Source organism: Rana temporaria, chromosome 6, assembly GCF_905171775.1.
Source record: "Rana temporaria chromosome 6, aRanTem1.1, whole genome shotgun sequence".
Taxonomy (NCBI): domain Eukaryota; kingdom Metazoa; phylum Chordata; class Amphibia; order Anura; family Ranidae; genus Rana; species Rana temporaria.
In genome coordinates, this window is record NC_053494.1 from 46,106,104 (window position 1) to 46,131,038 (window position 24,935).

General features: G+C 43.6%; 1 protein-coding gene across 1 annotated transcript in view; it reads right to left on the minus strand.

The window, feature by feature from the left end:
- Positions 1-20,248, minus strand: part of LOC120943450 (cytochrome P450 2K1-like) — a 37,429-nt gene extending 17,181 nt beyond the window's left edge. Inside the window, exons 1-5 of the mRNA XM_040356755.1 lie at positions 20,023-20,248; positions 7,626-7,788; positions 6,168-6,317; positions 5,421-5,581; positions 2,972-3,145 (exon numbers count right to left, since the gene is read on the minus strand). Coding sequence (XP_040212689.1) covers positions 2,972-3,145; positions 5,421-5,581; positions 6,168-6,317; positions 7,626-7,788; positions 20,023-20,217 — 843 coding nt within the window. The 5' untranslated portion in view covers positions 20,218-20,248. The remainder of the gene's footprint in view (positions 1-2,971; positions 3,146-5,420; positions 5,582-6,167; positions 6,318-7,625; positions 7,789-20,022) is intronic.
- Between the last annotated feature and the right edge of the window lie 4,687 nt (positions 20,249-24,935).

Sequence of the window (24,935 nt, forward strand, 5' to 3'; positions counted from 1 at the left end):
ATTCTTGGTAAAGACTGCAATATAGGGATGTGGCCAACCTAACAATAAAACCTCTAAACCATATTAAAATCTTCCAATGGGTACGCTCGTTCTGGTGACCCTGGTGACAAACAAAAATTCCCTCACTTTGGATAGATTTTCTGTTACTAGGGGTGCTAAAATTAATCGGTGCATCGCGATTCTGGTGTCCCCGATGCGATTCCGATGCATGCAACCGGAAAAAAATCGATTACCGGGATAATGCCCGCAGCTGCAAGCATCATCCCGGTACCGTTTTTAGAGCGGGCAGTCGGCTTTCCAGTGAAAACAACCGATGTGGCTAAAAGCCACTCGGTTGTTATCCTGGAGCAGCGGGAGGGGACATCCCCCCTCCCCTTCCGCCACTCTGACTGGGCCTCCCATCCCACCGAGAGACCCGATCCACGAGCCGCTATTTCCAGCGGCTAGAGACAGACTGGAACGAAGCGTCGGCTTTGTTCCCGTCTGTATGTAAACACGGAAGCGACGTCACGACGTCGCTTCCGCTTTACTCGGCTGCCAATGGTGCCAGTTTAAAAAAAATGACAATATTCAGAATCGCAGTTTTTGGCGGTCTGAATACTTTGAGGTGCAAAGGAGGGATTTGATATTTACATTCCTTGAGACAGCAATAAAAGTGATCAAACATTTTTTTAAATAAAACACAATGTAAAAAAAATAAGTAAAAGAAATAAAAACATTTTTTTTAAAGCGCCCCTGTCCCCGCGAGCTTGCGGAGCAAAGAAAACACATACTCATTCTGCGCCCGCATATGTAAATGGTGTTTAAATCATGATCGTCAGAGCGAGAGAAATAATTCTAGCACTAGACCTCCTCTGTAACTCTAACCTGGTAACCGTTATTTTTTTTTTAAAGCGTCTGATTTTTAGGCGGGGGAGAGAATGAAGGGTTCGGTTGGCCACGTCGCTGGATTGTGGGACACAATCCAGCGACAAAATCTGCCTTTAGTTCTAGGTACCGTAGTTTGTCGCCATTCCACAAGTGTGCGCAGAAAGACACTCCCCTGTCCCATTATCCAGCGACGTGGCCACCCGAACCCTCCATTCTCTCCCCCGCCTGTCCACGGTGCTGGCAATACTACTGTAGAGATCTGGCTGTGACATCTTGCAGCTTCACAGTCGGGGTGCGCATGTCTCACTGCGCTGTCCTGCATAGCTGGGCAATCTTCTGGGACCTGTGATGTGTCCCAGAAGATCGCAGGGAGGAATGGGTGCCTAGGCGGCCCAAGCGGAAGTGGGAGCTTGTCGGTAATCGTGATGCATTGTGATGCGTCACTGAATCGAATCGAATCGCTTACCAGATAATCGTAATCTAATCGTGAGACCAGTGAAGATGCGCACCCCTACCTGTTACTTCCTGTTTTGGCACATGAAGTGACATTTGTGACATGAAGTAAAATCTTCAAAATGGAACAAATATGGCAAAAAAACAGACAGGGTTTATAACCCTCCCTAAGAGCCGGTTCACACTGGGGCGACTCGTCAGGCGACTCAGCCGCCTGACAAGTCGCGTCCCATTCTATTCACCAGAACCGTTCTAATCGGAGCGACGCAAGTCACTCCGACTTAGAAAAAGGTTCTTGTACGACTTCGAGGGGAGACTCGGGGCGATTTGCATTGACTTCTATACAGAAGTCATTTTGCTAATCGCCTCTGAAGTCGTCTTCAGGATGACTTGCCGAGTCGCCCCCGAAGTCGTGCCGCCCCAGTGTGAACCGGCTCTTACTATATCCAAACTAAAACAAAATATGCCTTTAGTTCTACAGGTGATAAAATACAGAGGGTGGGGTTATGTGCGCTTGTGAGCATACATGAAAATATTTGGAGAGGGAGAATATGAATCTGCACTTTAGGAGAGAGACTGTCATGGAAGAGATGCCAGGTAAGAATGAGAGGGACTGACATACTGTCAAAGAGGTCTTTCTAGAGAGAGAGAGGCTGCCATGGTAGAGTCTTCCAAACAAGAGAGAGTCTGCCACGTTAAAAAATGAACAACACTATTAAAGGAGTTGTAAAGGAAAATTTTTTTTGCCTAAAATTAATGTCTGCAAGGTAGACAGACAGAATAGTGTAATTATTCTGTTAAAAAACAAGTAAATACCTATTAAATTCCTTCATCTATATCACCTCCGGCGTTCTAGTTTCTGTTCCCTCATTCACCTCCTGGTTTGCATCGCTCGTTCATGTAAGAACTACATTTCCCAGTATGCATTGCGGCACGCCCAGTAATTCACACCTCCTTGAAGTCTCTAACACGTAGAGAGCGTCCTGCCACACAGATGTAGTTCCCAGGAGGGGGCGAGCACGTTACTGACCACCGCAGTAAAGCCTCCCTTCACGGTGGTCAGTAAAATCCGACAAGCAGGAAGTGAACAGAACAGAGAAGAAATAGAGCAACTTCTGAGCAAAAACGAAAAATGAGGAAGTGAAAAGAGGAATGTCTGCAGGTAAAGGATGCTTATTATGAAAAAAAAAATGTTTCCTTTACAACCCCTTTAAGCCTCATTTACATTGTAAAAATCCCAGCCATGGCAGCAATCCTGGATGTACAGGTGGATGCAGACAGTTAGAGCCGCTGGACCAAGCTATGATAGGCCCAAACACGGTCTCAGCTGTCTGCTGATGTTTGGATATAATCGCAGAGACAGTGATTACCGGTTCTGGAGACAGATAATCACCCTTAAACGCAATCTTGCAGATGTGTGAATGAGCCATTAAATGGATCTGTCAGAAACAGACTATCATGTAATAGACTTCACATTAGACATCGCATTAGCCCTACAGAAACTGGAGGATGTGAAGAACAACATTTGGAATGATTTACTTGCCCTGTCGCTGAGTGCCAATAAACTCTCATAAATGTAAAGGAAACCACAAAAATCACACAAGGTTTGTTTAAAAAATCCAGCACATTATATTAGAAAAACATATACCTGTTCTTGTTTCAAAAGATATGCATCTATATATCCAGAAATTGCATTTGTATCAAACACTTGTCTCTGTTGTTTTATGCGCTTTAAAATAAACGCTTTGACATCTTCAAAATTCTGCATAAACTGTTTGTGTGCTCCAAGAAAGTATGAGATTCGAGGAAAAAAGTTAAACATCTGTGGAGACAAACCAGTAATACTTATAACATTGGTCTATGTACATAATAATGTTGAATCACATCTAGCACCCTACGTGGCATCCTGGCCTTGTCCCCATGACTTTCAAACACTCTTTTGTTTTTTTTTTAACTGCAAAAGAAGGCAATGTATACAGGTGATACTCGGAAAATTAGAATATTGTGCAAAAGTTCATTTATTTCACTAATGCAACTTAAAAGGTGAATCTAATCTATGAGATAGACTCATTACATGCAAAGCAAGATAGTTCAGGCCGTGATTTGTCATAATTGTGATGATTATGGCTTACAGCTCATGAAAACCCCAAATCCACAATCTCAGAAAATTAGAATATTACATGCAATCAATAAAACAAGGATTGTACATCGAACAATATCGCACCTCTGAAAAGTAGAAGCATGCATATTTGTATTATTTCATTTGGTATCATAACCCTTTTTTTGGTTTGCGGTTGATGTTTACGTGAAGCTGGATGTTTAGAGGCATATATCGACACCTAGTGCTTATCCATTGTGGTAACCAGTGTTGTAAGTAACGATGGGCCTCCTGAGGGTAACGAGTAATCTACCAGATTACTTTTACCCTCTCGGCAACGCCGTTCCCATTACTTGGGCGGCGTTACCGCAATTACTTCTACTGCCACTAGATGGCAGCAGACTGGGTGGCCACAGGCCTGAGCTGGCCTGTGATAGGGTCACGGCGGGTCATGTGCTTTTTTTTTTGGTTTACCCTCCTCCCAGGGTTTGGCGGCGACCGAGTCCCTGTACTCTTTCTTTCCTGTAGCGTGCCGCCTGACGTATCTCCAACAGCACGCCAGGCAAGCGGGCCATCACTGATGACGCTGCCACCCGGCGCGCCATCATTTGGAGCGCAGACGTATCTGTTTGGGCTCCATTCCATCGCCCTCACATCTTCTAGAGACGCTGTACCACCGTGATGCACCGCGCTTTGATAGGCGGCAGTAAAGCCACTGCGGCACACCTGGGGATGTCACCTTTCCACTGGCAAGCGTCCCGATTGGAGGAGCGGGGACCCGTGTTTTTTTTCTGACCCCACCATCACGCCCTAACTGTAAGTTCAGCCCCAGCCTCTTTATGCCTAGTGGATGATTTCATCTACTGTCTGACACCCGCTCTTCTATGTACGGGCATCTATGGAGTTGTTAGTATCAGGGGACACCGCTGCATACATTACTGATTTCTTTGGTTGCTATTAAACAGCCCACATTGTAGTATAGTCTATTGTCTATTAGTTTTATATCGCATTATATTAGTTTAGCCATTCGTTTTCCCTTCTTTTTACTTTTTTCTACTTATTTACTTATCCACTAGTTTGCTACCACCCCCATTCTTAGATGGACATACATGTTGGGGAAGCTCCTGTGGCTTGGTGGGATGGTGCTATTTTGAAGTGTGCTGATATGGGAAGATTATTTTTATTGATAGTTGGAGTTATATTTGTTATGCTAGAAAAAGCTATTGATCTATATGGGATGCTGTGAGGTTATACGCAGGGTATTATGCTTCTGGGAACATACTTTATTTTTATATATTGTACCTTAAGGTACATTTTATCGTTGATACAATAAATTATAGATTATTGTAGAATATAAAAAAAAAAGTCAGTTACTTTGCTGAGTAACTAATTACTTTGCCAATGTAGTAACTGAGTCACTAACTCAGTTACTTTTTCGGACAAGTAATTTGTAACTGTAACTAATTACTTTTTTAAAGGAAGATGAGCAACACTAGTGGTAACCTTGAAATTTAACATCTAAGTGCATTTAGCACACAATTGTGGGAAGAGCTGCAAGGGTTGTGAATATAATATTGTATCTATGGAAAGTGTTGTTACCCTTGGACACATTTAACCCCCCCCCCCCCACTCACACACACACTCATTGTCTCCATAGCATTGTGGGGGTGCTCTGTAGTGCTGGGAGCAATATAACTGATGAGTGCAGCACAGGCAGAGAAAACAGGAAGTTGCCAGCTGACAAACTTTTTTTTTTTTTTTTGCAAATGCTTTCACTGTTTTTTTTAACAGACCAAAATGAAGAAAATCAATATTTTTTCACAGATATACAGTCACCTTGACATGAGAAGACACTATTTCACAATGATTCAGTGTTCTATAATCGTAAAACATGAAAACTTCCAAAGGGGCCAATAATTTTTATGGCCTTTGTTTATGTTAACATTTGTAATAATAGGTTTAAGCTAATGACCATAAAATATTAAAATGCGATGCTTACCACCATCTTAGGTGAACCAAGCAGTTTCTCATTTTCACCGACTATTCGAATAAGTTTTTTAAACTCTGTGTCTTGGTATTCAAACCTTTGTCCAAAAATGATAGAGCAGATAACATTAGACACCGCGCAGTTCATTATGATGTCTGTGTCAAATGGCTTCTCTGGAACATGTTAAAGAAAGGGAAAAGAAAACTCTGCATTAATTTAATCTGAAACAATGTTGTGTCTTGAAAATTTATGTTTGGTTAGGTCTATAGTATGCTGGTATCGGCGAGTACATGAAAAAAAGGTACTTGTACTCCGTCCTAAAAAAAAGTGGTATCGGGACAACCCTAGTAATAATAAAAGAAAGACAGTTTGTCTACTTGGACGGAGGACAAAAATGATCAGTGTCCCTAGAACAGGTAAAAATGCTAGACCAATCAACACACTTTAAATGAAAAATTAAATGACTGGCATATTATTGACAAAAATGTTATGTAAACAGGCGGGCCCCCTATTGGGTGGGGCTTATGGGCTTGAGCCCAATCAAGTCCAATGGTAAGTCCGGCGCAGAGGACAAGAAATGGTACATCAGTATTGGGAACATAATCAGCTGCAGGGAGGCCATACTTGGGATTACACCTTTGCCCTCTGCTTGTCTTTTGTATCACAGCTTTTCACAGCTCAGCTCCCATCTAAGAATTGCCATCTCCCCATGTAATAGGCATACTTTTTGAAAAGTTTCTGTTTAATTGAAGGTGTTACCATTGTGCGACTTGAAATTTTCTATAAGAGGAATTAACTCATCTTGTATCCTGGCTTCTATTGTTTTCTTTCCCATTCCAAAGTCTCGAAGAGTTGAGAGTGTGAACCTCCTAATGGCTTTCCAAAGTTCTCCATTACTAAGCACAATGCCTGAAATACACATAATACCATGTAAGCAAGTGTTTTTTTTTTATCATACACGTGGCCTTTATTTAAAGCCTGAGGCCGGGATTCAGATACATTGGCGTATCTTTGAGCGGGCGTAGCGCATCTCATATGCGCTACTCCGACGTCACGTAGAGAGGCAAGTACTGTGTTCATAAAGCACTTGCTCCCATATGTACGCCAGCGTAGCGTAAATGGGCCGGTGTAAGCCCGCGTAATTCAAAGTAGCAAGGCAGTGGGCGTGTTGTATTGTAATGAATCGTGACCCCATGTAAATGCATGGCCGATCGAACGGCGCATGCTCAGAATCACGTCGCAAATACTCCCTAAGATACGTCGGCTCAATGCTTTCGACGTGAACATAACTTACGCCCAGCCCCATTCACGTACGACTTACGCAAACAACGTAAAATACGACGCTGTTCCGACGTTTCCGACGTCCATACCTTAACATGACTTACCCCTGCTTTATGAGTGGTAAACTTACGCCGGACGTAAGCCTTACGTAAACGGCGTAGCTAAATCCGACGGGCGCAAGTACGTTCGCGAATCGACGTATCTAGGTCATTTGCATATTCGATGCGTAAATCTACAAAAGCGCCCCTTGCGGCCAGCGTAAATATGCACCCAAGATACGACGGCGTAAGAGACTTACGTCGGTCGTATCTTGGCCAAATTTAGGCTTAACTGCCTTTCTGAATAAGCGCATAGATACGACGGCGCTCATTTGGACTTACGACGGCGTATCTGGAGATACGCCATCGTAAGTCCTTTCTGAATCCCGGCCTCAGTCTATAAATGAAACGTGATCTATGAATGGAGGATGAGCAGATGATGATTGAAAGGTCTGCCCCCTCCATTCAAAGAGCCTATTTCATACATAGAAGCTGTAATTACTGTCTCTATGAATGCCAGAGGTGGGCATAAATTGTGGACACAGTTGGACACTCTTGATAAACATCATTTATCATGCAATGGGGAAATCCAGTTGGCTGGGTAAATAAAGAATAAAGTTTGCTGTTACCATTGCTGTGTTAGGGCAGGCGTGCACACTCAAACCTTGTGCATGTAAAGTTTGAACTTCAAAATTGTGGACAACATAAGAACTGATTTGGATTCGAAATTGTGCAAAAATCACCACACTGGCCAACTGAGTTTAAAACTTGTGGCTTAAGATATCATTGGCCCATACATGTTCTAAATATTGCTGGATTAGGTCAAAAGCAACCTAATGTGTGCATAAATCAGGTCAAGAAAAAGGATATTCCATACAGAAAATGATAACTTACTTACCTTTTTCTTTACTTATTAGTTGGAAGAGCGGAGTTTCTGCTCTATTTCCAAAATCATCAGCTTGGTTGACAAGGGCATCCTTCACAGCACTGTATCCAGCAATCACCACAGTCTTCCTGGGTCCAAAATGTATAGTGAAGATTTCGCCATACTTTTCATGAAGCTGCAATACAATAGCAATTTTTAGTTTAATGTAAATTGGACACATAAGGCCTCGTACATACGACCGAACATGTTTGCTGAAACACGGACATGTTCGGTCGTCTGTACGGCCGACCGGACCGGATTCCCGGCCTAGCGGACAGGTTTCCAGCTGACCAATGTTTCTTAGCATGCTAAGAAACATGTCCGTCGGACATGTCCGATGGTCAGTACGACTCATCGAACATGTCCGCTGGGCCGGAATCCCCTGCATGCGTCGAAGTGATTCGACACATGCGTGGAAGCATTGACCTTCCAGGGTCGCGCACGTCGCCACGTCATCGTCGCGGCACGGCCACGTCACCGCGTTCGCTGTCCGCAGGGAATTTGGTCTGATGGTGTGTACAGCCATCAGATCAAAATCCGGCAGCGGACATGTCCGATGAAAACGGTCCGGCGGACCGTTCTCATCGGACAGTCCGACCGTGTGTACAAGGCCTAACTCTACGGCCTCGTACACACGACCGAGTTTCTCGGCAAAAACCAGCAAGAAACTTGCTGGGAGATATTTTTTTGCCGAGGAAACCGGTCGTGTGTACATTTTCGTTGAGGAAACTGTCGAAAAACTCGACGAGCCAAAAAGAGAGCAAGTTCTCTATTTCCTCGACGGGAATGGAGAAACTTGCCTTGTCGAGTTCCTCGACAGCCTAACAAGGAACTCGACGAGGAAAACGATGTTTCGCCCGTCGAGTTCCTCGGTTGTGTGTACGAGGCTTACCTCTTTCCCGACTATCATAGTATTCTTCCACAAAAACTAGAATTTTTTCCCTCAAACATGGCACACCAATTGTGCTTCACTTGTCAATGTGCATTGTGTTGTTTTAAATAAGGCAGCAGCTATTTGTCCCAGTGCAGTTTTAAAATAGTACATGGATTCAAGGGCTCCCTCGAGTCCCAGTCGCCCCGGGAGGCCTTGACATTAAGCCCAGGGGCTGAAATGTTGCATTGTGATGGCTTTAAAGTGTTCTTGTGCCTGGGTTTACACTATTGCAAACACAGAGATCGCATCTGATTCACACCACACTGCTGTGCAGATCACATGTGTACCAAAATGCTTCAGGGACATTTTTTTCCCGCACTGGAATCACACCCATGCGATCCAATTCCTGTCCGAATTCACAGTTCACACTGCGATCTGCGAACCGATCTGGGGGTGTCATTAACTTTGTATTGACACCCGCAGCGGTTTGCAAAGGGCAGTGTAACCTGCCTGTGGGAAGGATGAGATGCGGGAGCTGAAATTGTGCTGGTTCCCGCATTGCAATAGTGTGAACTGGGGCTAAACCTTATTTTAATAAATACATTTAAAAAAATTAACAAACATGTCTATACTAACCTGCTCTGTGCAATGCGTTTTCACAGAGCAGCCCTGATCCTCTCCTTCTTTGGTCCCACGCTGGTGCTCCAGGCCCCTACTCTTTGGCGGGTGCATGCTTGCTCCTGAGCCACCCTGTCTGCGCCTATTGACACAGAGTGGGCAGATTGGCCCCCGCCCCCACATCACAGCGTTTGATTGACAGCAGTGGAGCCAATTGCTCCCGCTGCCATCAATCTGCCCAATGAGGAGGGAGACAGGGGTGAGAGCTGCTGCTCTTGTGCATGCCACTGGATTGGGCTCAGGTAAGAAAAAGTGGGGGGTGCTGCAGTGCAGAAGGTTTTTTACATTAATGTAATCCATGGCCATAATTCTCATACTGTTGACACTAGTGCACTTCAGACCCAATTTCTGTTAAACGACACCTCTACCCAAGTGTGCAACATTTCTTAGCTGGTATAGCGGTGCATGTACCAGTCTCCACCCACTTAGCAGTCTTGTCACCTCACTCCTAGTGTTACCGTATGTTACTAATGGATACAGAAAATGCACTACTCCATAACTTTATACTTGTTTCTTCATCCAGGGCCCCAATACATCTTCTTTCGTGACTCCAGGGTAGGTCCCTAAGCACTCTGTGTCATAAGATCAGGCCCAGTATGTGGGGAACCAGTCACTAGTAAGGGGGCCAAACATCACACCCCTTCACTACTAGAGTATATCTCACCCCCGCCATGTCACGCATTTCCTGGCTGGTTGGTTGCTTCAGTAATTGACACAAATATGGTAGCCATTAGCAACAGCAGCATAGCCTACTTAGGACAGCACACTGATAGTTAGACCTCTGTACTGTATCTTCTTTAACTTCTTCAATCCCCTGTTGTAAACTCTGTTCTTTTGGTATGCTTTACATACACCCCTTAAGAGACTTCGGATCAGGCAATTTAGATGAATCATAAAGATCTTTTACTGAGGTAATTGGAGGTAACACAAACAGTTCTCAGACATCTTTCACACACTTTCCTGTACAAAGTTTCTTCAGCGCCCCTGAATAGTGTCCCATGGGGTAGTCATATTTCCAGTAAGAATACCTATCAAGGAAGGTGTCCATTTTTGGCAGTAAATCCACAAGAGGGAGCAATAATCCATAACAGGGTCCAGCTTAAGGTAGCACAAGTCCATATAAATCCACAGCCTCCAGACATATTAGGAACCCCGACTGGGCTTCCCCCAAGGCGTGGCGCAGACCATCAGCATAATGGCAACATTTTGGCAGCCATTCCCCTAACTGACCTCTAAGGGCACTAATGAGCTCCTATATATATGGTATGACCTGTAGGGGTGGTAACCTTCCTGAAAAGAGCAGGAAAACCTAACCAGCAGAACCTTACCCTTCCTTCTCAGGAACCACCAGTTCAACAGGTCAACCAAGGGCACAGTGCAATAAACCTACATTGTAGCAAATAGCTTTCACACCTAAGCACTTTTCAACTGACTAAACCCGAAACATGTACATAGCAGAAGAAAAGCATTTAACACACAACACAGTATGGTATGTCTTACTGTTATACTGTAATGTTACTTTGTTGTATTGTTAACCATTCTTTGCTTTGCAGGTACGCCATTCAGCTGCAGCACAGGTTTATTTATTCTGACAGCAACAGGGTTTGCTCTCACAATACATAAAGTTGTGACTCCAGCGCTGTAGGAGGTGATTTCACCACCACAGTTAAACAAAAAGAGCATATATGCCAAAGCATGGGGGCAGGGGTGGAGGGGCTATTTGCCCCTAATATTAGGGGCGGATTGCCCCCATGCTTCGGCATATATTTTTTACTCTTTTTTTGGCACAGATTGTTGTTGTTTTATTGAGTTAATGTTTTATTGTTACCATTGTTTGCTTTTCAGGTATGCCATTCAACTACAGCACTGATTTATTCATCTTGACAGCAACAGCGTTTGCTGTCACGATATGTAAATCAGCGAATCCAGCAATGTAGGAGGTGATGTCACCACCACAGTTAAAAAAATGGTGCATGTATGGCCATCATAAGAAGTGGGTGGGCATACCCACCGATCAATCTCTTTTTTCATTCAGCCCATGGGCTGCATGAAAAAAAAGAACATTACAATATATGCACAACAACAACAACCAGCAACGTATTGGTATGTTGCTGGACTTTGAGTGGTTATACCAGAATGATGCCTGCAGGTTTAGGTATCATCTTGGTATCGTTCTTTTCAGCCAGTAGCCGGCTTTCATGTAAAACCAATCCTAGTGGCTAGATTGCTTTTAGAAGCAGCAGGAGGGAATGTCCCTCTTGCCATCTTCCATGCTTTTTTGGTCTCTCCTGTCCCACGGGTTAGACTGCCAAAAAGTCCCACACATGTGGTATCCCTGTATTCAGGAGAAGCAGCAGAATGTATTTTGGGGTGTAATTACACATATACCCATAGCATGTGTGAGCAATATATCATTTAGTGACAACTTTGTGTAAAAAAAAATGTGATAAGTATTGAGGAGTGAAATCAAAAATTTACAGCCTTAGAAAGCCAGTATGTATAACGCATGCATATTCTTAGTCCCCAAGTGCATAACTTTACATTTATCAACATTAAACCTCATCTGCCACATAGTCGCCCAATTAGAGAGAGCATTGATGTTGGCTTGTAAATTGGAGAAATCCTGTAAGGACGTTATTCCACTGCATAGCTTGGTGTCATCTGCAAAGATAGAAATTTTACTTTTGATCCCAGACCCAATATCATTTATAAAGATATTAAAAAGTAGGGTCCCAATACTGAACCTTGGGGTACACCACTGATAACCTTAGACCATTCAGAGTAAGAATCATTAACCACTACTCTCTGAATTCTGTCTTTTAGCCAGTTTTCTATCCATCTACAAACTGATATTTCCAATACTGGAGACTTTACCTTACACATTAGCCATGTGCGGAACTGTAGCGAATGCTTTTGCAAAATCCAAGTATACCATGTCCACTGCCACCCCTCTGTCCAAGGTTTTACCTACCTCTTCATAAAACAAAATCAGGTTTGTCTGACAACTTCTGTCTTTCATTAATCCATGCTGTCTGTTGCTTAAAATATTTTTTTTTCCAGCAAGAACTCATCTTTGTGGTCTTTTATTAATCTCTCCAGTATCTTCCCAACTATAGAAGTTAAACTAACAGGTCTATAGTTACTTGGTAAAGACTTTGTTCCCTTTTAAAATATAGGCACCACATTGGCCCTGTGCCAATCCAGTGGTACTATTGCTGTCATTAATGAGTCCCTAAAAATTAGATACAATGGGGCAGATCCACAGAGCGAGTACGCCGGCGTATCTACTGATACGCCGGCGTACTTTCAAATTTCCTGCGTCGTATCTTTAGTTTGAATCCTCAAACCAAGATACGATGGCATCTGGGTTAGATTCGACAGGCGTATGGCTTCATACGCCTTCGGATCTTAGATGCAATACTTCGGCGTCCGCTGGGTGGAGTTCTCGTCGTTTTCCGCGTCGAGTATGCAAATTAGCTATTTCCGACGATCCACGAACGTACGCGCGGCCGTCGCATTCTCTTACGTCGTCTCTAGTCGGCTTTTTCGGGCGTATAGTTAAAGCTGGTATTTCGTCGTGTATAGTTAGACCTGCCATGTTAAGTATGGCCGTCGTTCCCGCGTTTATTTAGAATTACGTCCATCCCGTGACGTCCATCCCGTGAATCGGGATGGACGTAATTCACGTCTATGTTAAAAAATATGACGTCCTTGCGACGTCATTTAGCGCAATGCACGGCGGGAAATTTAGGGACGGCGCATGCGCAGGTCATTCGACGCGGGGACGCGCTTCATTTAAATGAAACACGCCCCCTACTCGCTGATTTTAATTAGGCGCCCTTACGCCACGAAAGATAGACTACGCCGCCGTAACTTACGGCGCAAATTCTTTGTGGATTCAAAGTTTTAAAAGGTAAGTTACAGCGGCGTAGCGTATCTCCCATACGCTGCGCCGGTGCAGATCTCTGTGGATCTGCCCCAATGGCTTTGAAATTACAGAGCTCAATTATTTTAGGATCAGTGGGTGTATGTCATCTAGTCCAGGTGCTTTATCCACCTTTAATCTGTCTAAATATTTCTGGACCATATCACTTTTGAGCCATTGTTGATCATTTGGGGCTGTGTCACTACCACCCCCATTTTGGACATGAGATCCCCATGCCTATTTTTTAAAAGCTCTTTTCTTATAGTTTATATATTTTTTTACTTTGGCCGTGAGCCACATTGGTTTTATTTTTAGCCTTTTAAACTTATTGGCCATGGGAATATACTTTGCAGTGAGTTCACAAACAAGAATTCCCATTTCTGTTCTGTGCCCATTGATGCCATTATTCTCTCCCAGTCTAAGGCCCCATACACACGGGAGAATTTATCCGTGAATACGGTCCAGCGGACCGTTTCCACGGATAAATCCTCTCAAAGATATCCGCTGATTTCGATGGGATGGAGTGTACACACCATCCCATTGAAATCCGCGCGGAAATCCTCTGGCGATGACGTGTCGCGCCGTCGCCGCGATTATGACGCGGCGACGGGCGCGACGCTGTCATATAAGGAATTCCACGCATGCGTCAAATCATTACGACGCGTGCGGGGAATCCCTTTGGACGGATGGATCCGGTAAGTCTGTACAGACGAGCGGATCCATCCGTTGGAATGGATTCCAGCAGATGGATTTGTTGTGCAGCACAACAAATATTCGATCTGCTGGAATCCATCCCAGAGGAGATTTCTCCGCGGAAAGAGATCCGCTGGCGTGTACACACCATAGAATCTATCCGCAGAAACCCATTTGCTGGGATTTATCTGCGGATGGATTCTATCGTGTGTACGGGGCCTAAGTCTTGGAGATCAGCCCTCATCCTTGGAAAATGTGCTCTCTTGAAATTAAGTGTTTTTATCTTTCCCGTATGTGATTTTTGCTTACAGCTAACATCAAATTAATTCATGTTATGGTCACTGCTACCCAGGTGTTCCTTTATCTGAACATTAGTAATACACTCTGCATGATGGTACTGTGGACACTACATAGAAACAAGGTGCCACGTGCCATTTAGATTGGAAAGAATTGGATAAAGAGAGCTTAGACTTTTTAGGTACAACAACACAAAAACTACAAAAATATAATTTTTTTTGTAGACAATGACAAAATGGTCTGGATGACGTCACCTCGGCACACTGCCGATTGGTTGACTACAGGCGGGACGTGCATACATAGGCACCCTAGTTCGGCATCTTATCTGGCTACACTTACTTGTTGTGTCACTGCAGTGGCGGCTTTACGATTCTGAGGGATCCCATGGGTAAGGCATTATATCTTGCTGCACTACGTTGGGTTTATTATTATGACTTCTATAACGTAGATAAAAAATACCTTTTTCCACTTTTACTCTTATGCCGCGTACACACGATCGGAATTTCCGACAACAAATGTTAGATGTGAGCTTTTGGTTGGATATTCCGAACGTGTGTAGGCTCCATCGGGCATTTGCTGTCGGAATTTCCGACAACAAATGTTTAAGAGCTGGTTCTCAATTTTTCTGACAATAAAAGTTCTTGTCGGAAATTCCGATCGTGTGTATCCAATTCCGACGCACAAAAATTCTACGCATGCTCGGAATCAATTTGATGCATGCTCGGAATCATTGTACTTAATTTTTCTCGGCTTGTCGTAGTGTTGTACGTCACCGCGTTCTTGACTTTCAGAATTTCTGAGCAACATTTGTGTGACTGTGTGTATTCAAGACAAGTTTGAGCCAACATCTGTCGGAAAAAAATCCACGGTTTTGTTGTCTGAAATTCTGCGCTCTGCTATTGGCCAACCGATCTTCTGGGACCTGTGTTGTGTCCCAGAAGATCGCTGGCAGGGAGGGGCTGCCTAGGGCGAGAGGAGGAGTCACCTTAAAGGAAGCAGGAAGTGGGACAGGAAGTCCCACTAAAAATAAGGTAAACACTCCCCTCCACCAAAATAAATTACATGCCAAATGTGGCATGTAAGGGGGCGAGGAGTGCTTAAAGCGGGTGGGTGGAACTCCGCTTTAATGCATTATATGCATTAAGATAAAAAACAATGTGTGTAGCAGCCTCCCCAGCAACCCCCAATACTTGAATGGAGCTGCAGTTTGGCTTTGGTGCGCCCATAGCAAGCTGCTTGCTGTGGGGGCACTCAACAGGAGGGAGGGGCCAGGAGCAGTGAAGAGGGACCCGAGAAGAGGAGGATCCAGGCTGCTCTGTGCAAAACCAACTGCACAGAGCAGGTAAGTATAACATGTTTGTTATTTTATTTTTTTAAATAAGACTTTACAATCACTTTAAAGCAAACGTTTCCATCTTCCTACAATGTGGCGGTATAACATTTTAACAGAGTTCAAGCAAGTTGACTACATGCTTGCCAACAGTACAAAATACAATTTGATGTCAGCTCTGTATACTCTTATGGACAACAGCCTGTTTGTTTAGCGATAACTTAGTCATAAATTAATGTGGTATTAACCACTTGCCTACTGGGCACTTTTTTACTTCATTCCTGCCCAGGCCAATTTTCAGCTTTCTGCACTGTCACATTTTGAATGACAATTGCGCAGTCATGCAGGACTGTACCCATATGAAATTTTTATCATTTTTTTCACACAAATATAACTTTCTTTTGGTGATATTTATTTTTACTAAACAAAAGAAAAAAGACCACATTTTGAAAAAAATCAATTCTTGGTTTCTGTTATAAAATTTTGCAAACAGGTCATTTTTTCCTTCGCTCATGTGCGCTGATGAGGCTGCACTAATGGGCACTGACAGACAGCACTGATAGGTGGAACTGGTGAGCAGGCACTGATAGATGGCACTGATGGGCACTCATTGGCACTAATAGGCAGTACTGATGAACCCTGTTGGGGCTGCACTGATATTTAGGACACCGATGATAAGCACCCTGATTATCAGTGTAGATGTCTCCTTTCACACTTTCTGGTTACCGGATCTCCTCACACTGCGACAGTGAGATGCCACCAGGGATGGACTGGCCATTGGGACTACAGGGAGTTTCCCGGTGGGCCGATGGCTCAGTGGGCCAGCTTCAGTGACAGCAGACCGCCGCCCCCCTCCGCTCCTCTGTCTCTCCCTTCCCGCAGCGCTCACCTCCTCTCCCTCTCCGCAGCACTAACCTGGGAGGACAAAGAAGCAGGGGGAGGACCAGAGGAGCAGGGGGATGACAGAGGAGCATGGGGTGGGGACCAGAAGGAGCACAGTGGAGGGGACAGACAGCTGACTCAACAGCTATGGTCTGGGAGTTTCTCACTTCTGCCTAATCTTGTCCCATAAGGGGGGGCACCAAACTGATTATTTTTCCCGGGTGAAATAATGTCTAGCTTCCCCACTGGTACTGCCTATAAGAGTACCAGTACCAGCCATTCTACTCTAATAAAGTAGAACGGCTAGTGGTTAGTGAAGGGGGAGAGGGGGCTTGGGTGGCCGGGGGGGGGGGGGGGGGTGCGGGAGTTGTCCAGGCCTTAATGGGAGAGACCTGTCAAAGTGGGCCAGTCTGGATGAAGTCAAATTTCTGTCCCAGTCCAGCCCTGGATGCCACTCTGGATGAAGGAGCACAGGGAGACAGGGGGAACAGCGGACAGCAGCACCATCAGTCTGGGGGGAGGGACAATTTTAAATTAGCAGATTTCAATACACTAACTAATTGAAGCCAAACTCCAGCTAACACTTTTTAATCAGTTACAGCAAAAAAAAATAGTTTTAGGATAAACGTTTTCCTTAGCCACTTAAGCCCCGGACCATTTTGCAGCTAAATGCCCAGGACAGGTTTTGCGATTCGGCACTGTGTCGCTTTAACAGACAATTGCGCGGTCGTGCGACGTGGCTCCCAAACAAAATTGGCTTCCTTTTTTCCCCACAAATAGTGCTTTCTTTTGGTGGTATTTGATCACCTCTGCGGTTTTTATTTTTTGCGCTATAAACAAAAATAGAGCGACAATTTTGAAAAAAATGCAATATTTTTTACTTTTTGCTGTCATAAATATCCCCCAAAAACATATATAAAAATTTTTTTTTTCCTCAGTTTAGGCCGATACGTATTCTTCTACCTATTTTTGGTAAAAAAAATTGCAATAAGTGTTTATCGATTGGTTTGCGCAAAATTTATAGCGTTTACAAAATAGGGGATAGTTTTATTGCATTTTTATTAATTATTATTTTTTTTACTACTATTGGCGGCGATCAGCGATTTTTTTCGTGACTGCGACATTATGGCGGACACTTCGGACAATTTTGACACATTTTTGGGACCATTGTCATTTTCACAGCAAAAAATGCATTTATGTTAATTGCATTCTTTATTGTAAAAATGCCAGTTGCAGTTTGGGAGTTAATCACAGGGGGCGCTGTAGGAGTTAGTGTTCACTTTGTGTGTGTTTACAACAGTAGGGGGGTATGGCTGTAGGACTGACGTCATCGATCGAGTCTCCCTTATAAAAAAGGATCACTCGATCGATACGCCGCCACAGTGAAGCACGGGTTATCTTATGCTTTAAGATAACAAAGTAATATATATATATATACATATGAATGAAACAGTAAATACAATATATCAATAATGTTGTTAACCCCTTCACGCCGACCATACGCAAATATGCGGCCTCAGCTTGAATGGGGTGATGCCTGCAGCTGCCTTTCTTGGGATAACAATCGATGCGGCTAAGAAGCCGCTCAGCTGTTATCCCAAGCAGTGGGAGGGAAAGACCCCCTCCTGCAGCCTTCCGTGGCTCGCCCGTGCTTTCCCGTCCCACCAGGAGGCCCGAGCGACATACCAGCATGTCTGCCAGCTGGCCTGAGACCCGACGGAAGCTGGAAACGGCTTTGGTCGAGTCTTGGATTTAGTAACCCAGAAGCAATGTCATGACATCACTTCCGGTTTACAGAAGACTTAAAGGTGCCAAATTAAAGAAAAAGTTACAGTATTCAAACCAGCCAAACTTGGTGTTTTGAATACTTTTAAGTGCAAAGGAGGGATTTGGGGTCTTATAGACCTGAGATCCCTCCATAAAGAGTACCTGTCACTGCTTATTACTGTCACAAGGGATGTATACATTTCTTCTGACAGCAATAAAAGTGATCAGAATTGTTTTTCAAAGGGACAGTGTATTTTTTTTTAATAGAATAAATAAAAAGCACAAAAGCACCCCATCCCTCGCGTGCAGAAGTGAACTCATATGTAAGTCGTGACCGCAAATGTAAACCACACATGTGAGGTATTGCCGCGACAGAGCGAGAGCAATAATTCTAGCCTAAGACCTCCTCTGTAACTCTAAACTGGTAACCTGTAGAGTGTGCGCAATTTAAATGCATGACATGTTAGGTATCTATTTACGCTGCGTAACATCATCTTTCACATTATACAAAAAAATTGGGCTAACTTTACTGTTATATTTTTTTTTTTATTCATCAAAGTGTATTTTTTCCCAAAAAATTGCATTTGAAAGACCACTGTGCGAATACTGTGTGACATAAAATATTGCAACAATTGCCATTTTATTCTCTAGGGTCTCTGCTAAAAAAAATATATAAAATGTTTGGGGTTTTAAGTAATTTTCTAGCAAACAATAATTTTAAAATGTCAGAAAAAGGCACTTGTGGACACTATCTGTGAGTGTCATTTACACAGAAGTGGCTGGAGCCAGGAAACAGGGTCAGGGTGCAGAGATACAGGGGCAGATCCACCAAAAAATTACGCCGGCGTATCTATTGATACGCCGGCGTAATTAAAAATTTCCCGCATCGTATCTTTGTTTTGTATCCACAAAACAAGATACGACGGCATCTCGGGTCGATCCGACAGGCGTACGTCTTAGTACACCGTCGGATCTAAGACGAAATTTTTCGGCGGCCGCTAGGTGGCGTTTCCGTCGAATTCCGCGTCGAGTATGCAAATTAGCTAGTTACGGCGATCCTCGAACGTTTGTCCGGCCGGCGCATTTTTTTACGTCATTTGCGTTCGGCTTTTTCCGGCGTATAGTTATAGTACTGTTATGAGGCGTACTCAATGTTGAGTATGGCCGTCGTTCCCGCGTTCGCGAATAGGGATTTGCGTAGAATGACGTAACCGTCGGAAGCATTGGCTTGTTCCGGGTTAATTTCGAGCATGCGCACTGGGATACCCCCACGGACGACGCATGCGCAGTTAAAAAAAAACGTTGTTTACGTCGTCACGACGTATTTACATAAAACACGCCCTCATCACAGAGATTTGAATGGCGTGCCATTACGCCGCCAAAGATACACTATGCCGCCAAAGATACACTACGCCGCCGTAACTTACGGCGCGAATTCTTTGAGGATTCGGAAAAAAAAGGTAAGTTAAGGCGGCGTAGTGTATCTTAGATACGCTACGCCCGGCGCAATAATGCGCCGCTGTACGTGGATCTACCCCACAGCCTATGAACTTTTTATATGGTGTATCATCTATGCCTGTGTCTTAAAGTGGATAACATTTTTATAATCATAGAACTCAGAGGCATATTTAATCTGCTATATACACTATATTGCAAAATACCTGCATATGTAATACAGACACACACATTTACTCACACATACACTTTTTGAGAAAGATGGATAGATAGATAGATAGATAGATAGATAGATAGATAGATAGATAGATAGATAGATAGATAGATAGATAGATAGATAGATAGATAGATAGATAGATAGATAGATAGATAGATAGATAGATAGATAGATAGATAGATAGATAGATAGATAGATAGAAGCGCCCTTATTGTAAAACAAAAATCATGTATTATTATTAACTAGATCTACCTCCATTAGTGACTCATGTGGCTTTTTCAGGTCCATCAGATTGAGGTTCCCAATAAAAGGAAGAGGTTTAGGGCCTGGAGGCATCTTTCCATTGCTTTTCTTAGATCTATTAATCCAGAAGAAATATAATAAAATGCATATTGTAAAATACAATAGCAAGTCAATCCTTGTCAGGAAGTAGGTGAGAACAGTCATAGTGAATGGATGTTATAGTAATCTGCTAATAGCATCACTACACAACATTTATACTCATGCGATTAATTATCAACATTTTTATCTGGGAACCTGAAAATGATTCGTGGCCAGTTTCTCTAGTTTGTGATTTCATAATCTTGGATTTGTACTCCTCAAACCTGAATAACCCTTTGTTAAAGCGGGAGTTCACCCAATTCGTTTTTTTTTTTCTATTTTCCCCTTAGCTTCATGCTCGTTGTGTCTAGGGGAATCGGCTATTTGTTTTAAAATATGATCCGTACTTACCCGTTTTCGAGATGACTCTCCTCCGTCGCTTCCGGGTATGGGTCTTCGGGAGCGGGCGTTCCTTCTTGATTGACAGTCTTCCGAGAGGCTTCCGACGGTCGCATCCATCGCGTCACTCGTAGCCGAAAGAAGCCGAACGTCGGTGCGGCTCTATACTGCGCACCGACGTTCGGCTTCTTTCGGAAAATCGTGACGCGATGGATGCGACCGTCGGAAGCCTCTCGGAAGACTGTCAATCAAGAAGGAACGCCCAGTCCCGCAGCCCATACCCGGAAGCGACGGAGAAGATGCATCTCGTAAACGGGTAAGTACGGATCATATTTTAAAACAAATAGCCGATTCCCCTAGACAAAACGAGCAGGAATCTAAGGGGAAAATGTGTTCGCTATGGGTGAACCTCCGCTTTAAGTGAAAGTGGTGGTTATTTTTTGGGGGAAATTTTGATGCCAGAACAGAATGTTCACATTAATCGAGCTAATGTGTGAACAATATGTTTTGAGCATTACAAAACAAAGCCACTTATATTATATAGAAGCTACGTAATTTCTAATAAAAGAGGAGGCAAAGGGAACAGTTGTCTATGCTGAATGTAAATTTGGATACATTTATAAAATTACACAGCCATCTTGCCTGGGGTGGTGATATATCACTGGCATTCTCCTAACCTCAACCCAATAACTTTTTCACAATCCAGAGTGCTGTTGCCTGTTAGAGAAAGATAGTCTTTATGTGTGTAGCGCCCCCTTTACTTTAAGAAAGGGCACTACGCTAAAGTTAGTGGGAGAATGAGAGAGATAAGTTGCTCTCATTCTTAATTTTGTTAAATTTGGGTGTCGCCAAATCTGGATTGTTCTGTGGGTCAGTCTGCGTTCTAGGGATGTAGTTTAATCTCTGGGTGGCAGGTGGCGCCAGAGAGGTCCCAGCAGCCAATTGGAGGAGTTTTCCCTCGCGGGGCATGCTGGGGAGGAGTATTTCTGTGGCGGAGGCCGTTGTTCTGGGTTCTTTGCGGGTTCCTGGTTCCAGGTGCGGCACCCACCTTTAGGGTGTGCGTACATCGCGGGCCCCACCACTATGGCCTACCTGGTCTGGGGTCGCGCGCTACGCAGAGTTCCTGACTCTGGGCCCTCCTGGCCTGGAGTGACTGATGCTGCCAAGGGGCCCCAGTGACTTACTGGGTCCCCACTTCTACTGAGAAGATCCCAAGCTGTATGCTGTTCGATGGGGATCGGCTTGAGGAGAACCCGGAGGCAGGTTATCCAAAAGGGCTTGAACGAACCATCGGGGATCTGGTGACCGGAACATTGACAGGTACATTTGCACTGTCAACCAGTGACCCTAACGTAATTTACTGGGAGGATTCGCTCTGCTGTTCGACCCAAATCTTGCACTAGGCCTGTGGCAGAGGTCTCAACATTTAATTAGAGCCAAGTCTGTGGCAGAGACTTGTTCCTCCCAGCAATCTTAAGTGGCGCTTCGGCCAGGCTCGTGGCAGGAGTCTGTCCGGGGGCACTTCACCCACTCTAGGTAGAGTGGCGACGTACCGATAAAGCTGCTGAAAAGCAGAATTGCTTTTCCTTATCCAAAGCCTGATACTGCAAAGTTACTTTATTTCATCAACCTTTCCTGTCTACCTCAAGTTGATGTTGGCCGTGTTGGGCAGAGAAAATAAAGCATTCAGAAAACTTCAACTACAGATTGGACATTCGATTATTGCTCTGCTCACTACCTTCACCCCTAGACATCACATAGAGGTAACTTAATACGCCGATCCCAAATCAATCAGCGGCTCCTGAGGGGGTAGCGCTACATGTGTAAAGCCTGCTAAAGACATTTATATAAATACAATATATATTTTACAAGTGGACATTTTAAAAGGGTACTGATCCAGAATAAAAACAAATCTTGGGCTAATATTACATTAAAGCGGAGGTTCACCCTAAAAAACAAGTTTCTACCATGCCATCCAGCATACTAGCGTGAGCTACAGTATGCCTTTATTTTTATTTTTTGCACCGTACTCACAGTTTAATCCATTAGTTTTGTTTCAGACTCCCCGCGGGGAATAGGCGTTCCTATGCAGAGGGGAACATGATTGACGGCCGGCTATGGCGCGTCATGCTTTCCGAATATAGCCGGAGTAGGACTCGGCTCTTCACAGCGTTATACGGCGCCTGCGCACAGACTAGGAGCTGACTGCGCAGGTGCCGTGAAGAGCCAAGTCCTATTTCGGCTATTTTCGGGAAGCGTGACGCGCCATAGCCGGCCGTCAATCATGTTCCCCTCTGCATAGGAACACCTACTCCCCGCGGGGAGTCTGAAACTTAACTAATGGATTGAAAAAAATGATAAAAGTGTCATGTGAATACAGTGTAGCATGACCGTGCAATTGTCATTCAAAGAGTGACAGCGCTGAAAGCAGAAAGGGGTTAGAAGTGCCCAATAAGGGAGTGGTTTAAAAGTTGTTTTTTTATTATATACTGCAGATGAGTTACTTTATTTGAATTAGCACAAATAAAATGGTGGCAATGTTTAAAAATCCACCTATGTAATAAATGTACCAAATACTGTAATACCAAATACTGTACTAAATGAAAAGTGTAGTATCTATAACAATCCACAAGATGGCCCCAAAACAGCTCCCCCCTTAAAAATGGTTGTAAATTGACATAGATGAATTGTACCTATATGTAAAACTATAATAAGGCTTACCTATAGGTACTGTACATATCCCCTAAATGTGCACCATTTAGGAGATATTTACTGTATATGCAGCCGATGACATTATTGGCGCATTCGCTCTAAAGGAACGGCCACCCGTGCTATTCGTTTAGAAGTCCTGTGTCCTGGCCAGCGGCTCTGGCCAGTCACAAGGCCAGAGTCCACAGACCCGGAAGGAAGACAGGTGAAAATGGATGTGGCCTGCAGCGATGACAATGCATTGGTGGAGGGCGATGCATACTAGCACATCATGCATTTACTTCACAGGTCAAAAAAAAAAAAAATCCGCCTGAGATTCACTTCATCTTTAGACTCTTGCCGACAACCCCACCTACATTTACTGCGGGCAGCGGCTCCTGTGTGCAGAATCATGTACAGGTACAATATACTGCACGTTCAGGTCTGCGCCGTCGCCGGGGACTCGCTCCCTCTGTGATTGCACACAGCGGTAGCCAATTAGCGGGTCCGGCAGACCAGATGTCCAATGGGACCCGCCAATCGTTCCCGACAGAGGCAGAACAGCAGTCTTCCCACAGTTAAAACACGCCCCCCACAGTTAGCAAGCACCGCTTAGGGAAACATTTAACCCTTGTTTGCCTCTGAGGTTAACCCCTTGCCTGCAAGTGTCATTAGTACAGTGACAGTGCATATTTGTTTAGCACTGACCACTGTATTAATGTCACTGGTGTCCAAAAAAGTATCAAAATTGTCCAATTTGTTTGCCCCAATGTCGCAGTCTCATTATAAGATTCTGATTGCCGTCATTACTAGTAAAAATAAATAAAAATTCCATAAAAATATCCCATAGTTTGTAGATGCTATAACTTTTGCGCAAACCAATCAATATATGCGGATTGGGATTTTTACCAAAAACATCTGGCAGAGTACATATTGGCATAAATTGATAAAACAATAAGATCAAAAAAATAAAAATAATTATTGGGTATGTTTTATAGCAGAACGTAAAAAATATATATATATATATATACATGGTAATGCCGCGTACACACGATCGGTTCATCTGATGAAAATGGTCTGATGGACCGTTTTTATCAGACGAACCGATCGTGTGTGGGCCCCATCGTTTTTTTTCCCATCGGTGAAAAAACGTAGAACCTGTTTTAAAATTATCTGATGGTTAAAAAAACGATAGAAAAAATGGATCGTCTGTGGGGAAATCCATTGGTTAAAAATCAACGCATGCTCAGAATCAAGTCGATGCATGCTCGGAAGCATTGAACTTCATTTTTCTCAGCACGTCGTTGTGTTTTACGTCACCACGTTCTGACACGATCGTTTTTTTAACTGATGGGCAAGACTGATGAAAGTCAGCTTCATCGGATATCTGATGAAAAAATCCATCAGACCATTTTCATCGGATGAACCGATCGTGTGTACAGGGCATTTAGTGTTTTCCTGAAGCCATTTATTATCAATCAACTGTGTTTACTCTTTTTTGGTTTCAATGTTTTTATTGATATTTTGACATGAAGAAATAATATGAACAGCGTAATACAATACATTTTGCAGGATGTGAGCATAAAACAGAACAATATATACGTATCAGAAGTAAATCAAATTATATTTGAATAATACATAGAACTTATAGAACAACAAAAGTATAATTAAATAACATAGATAATACAATATTAATATATTGAACAGAATATATCGTAAATAACATATGTATATTAGAGAGAGAGAGAGAGAAAAAA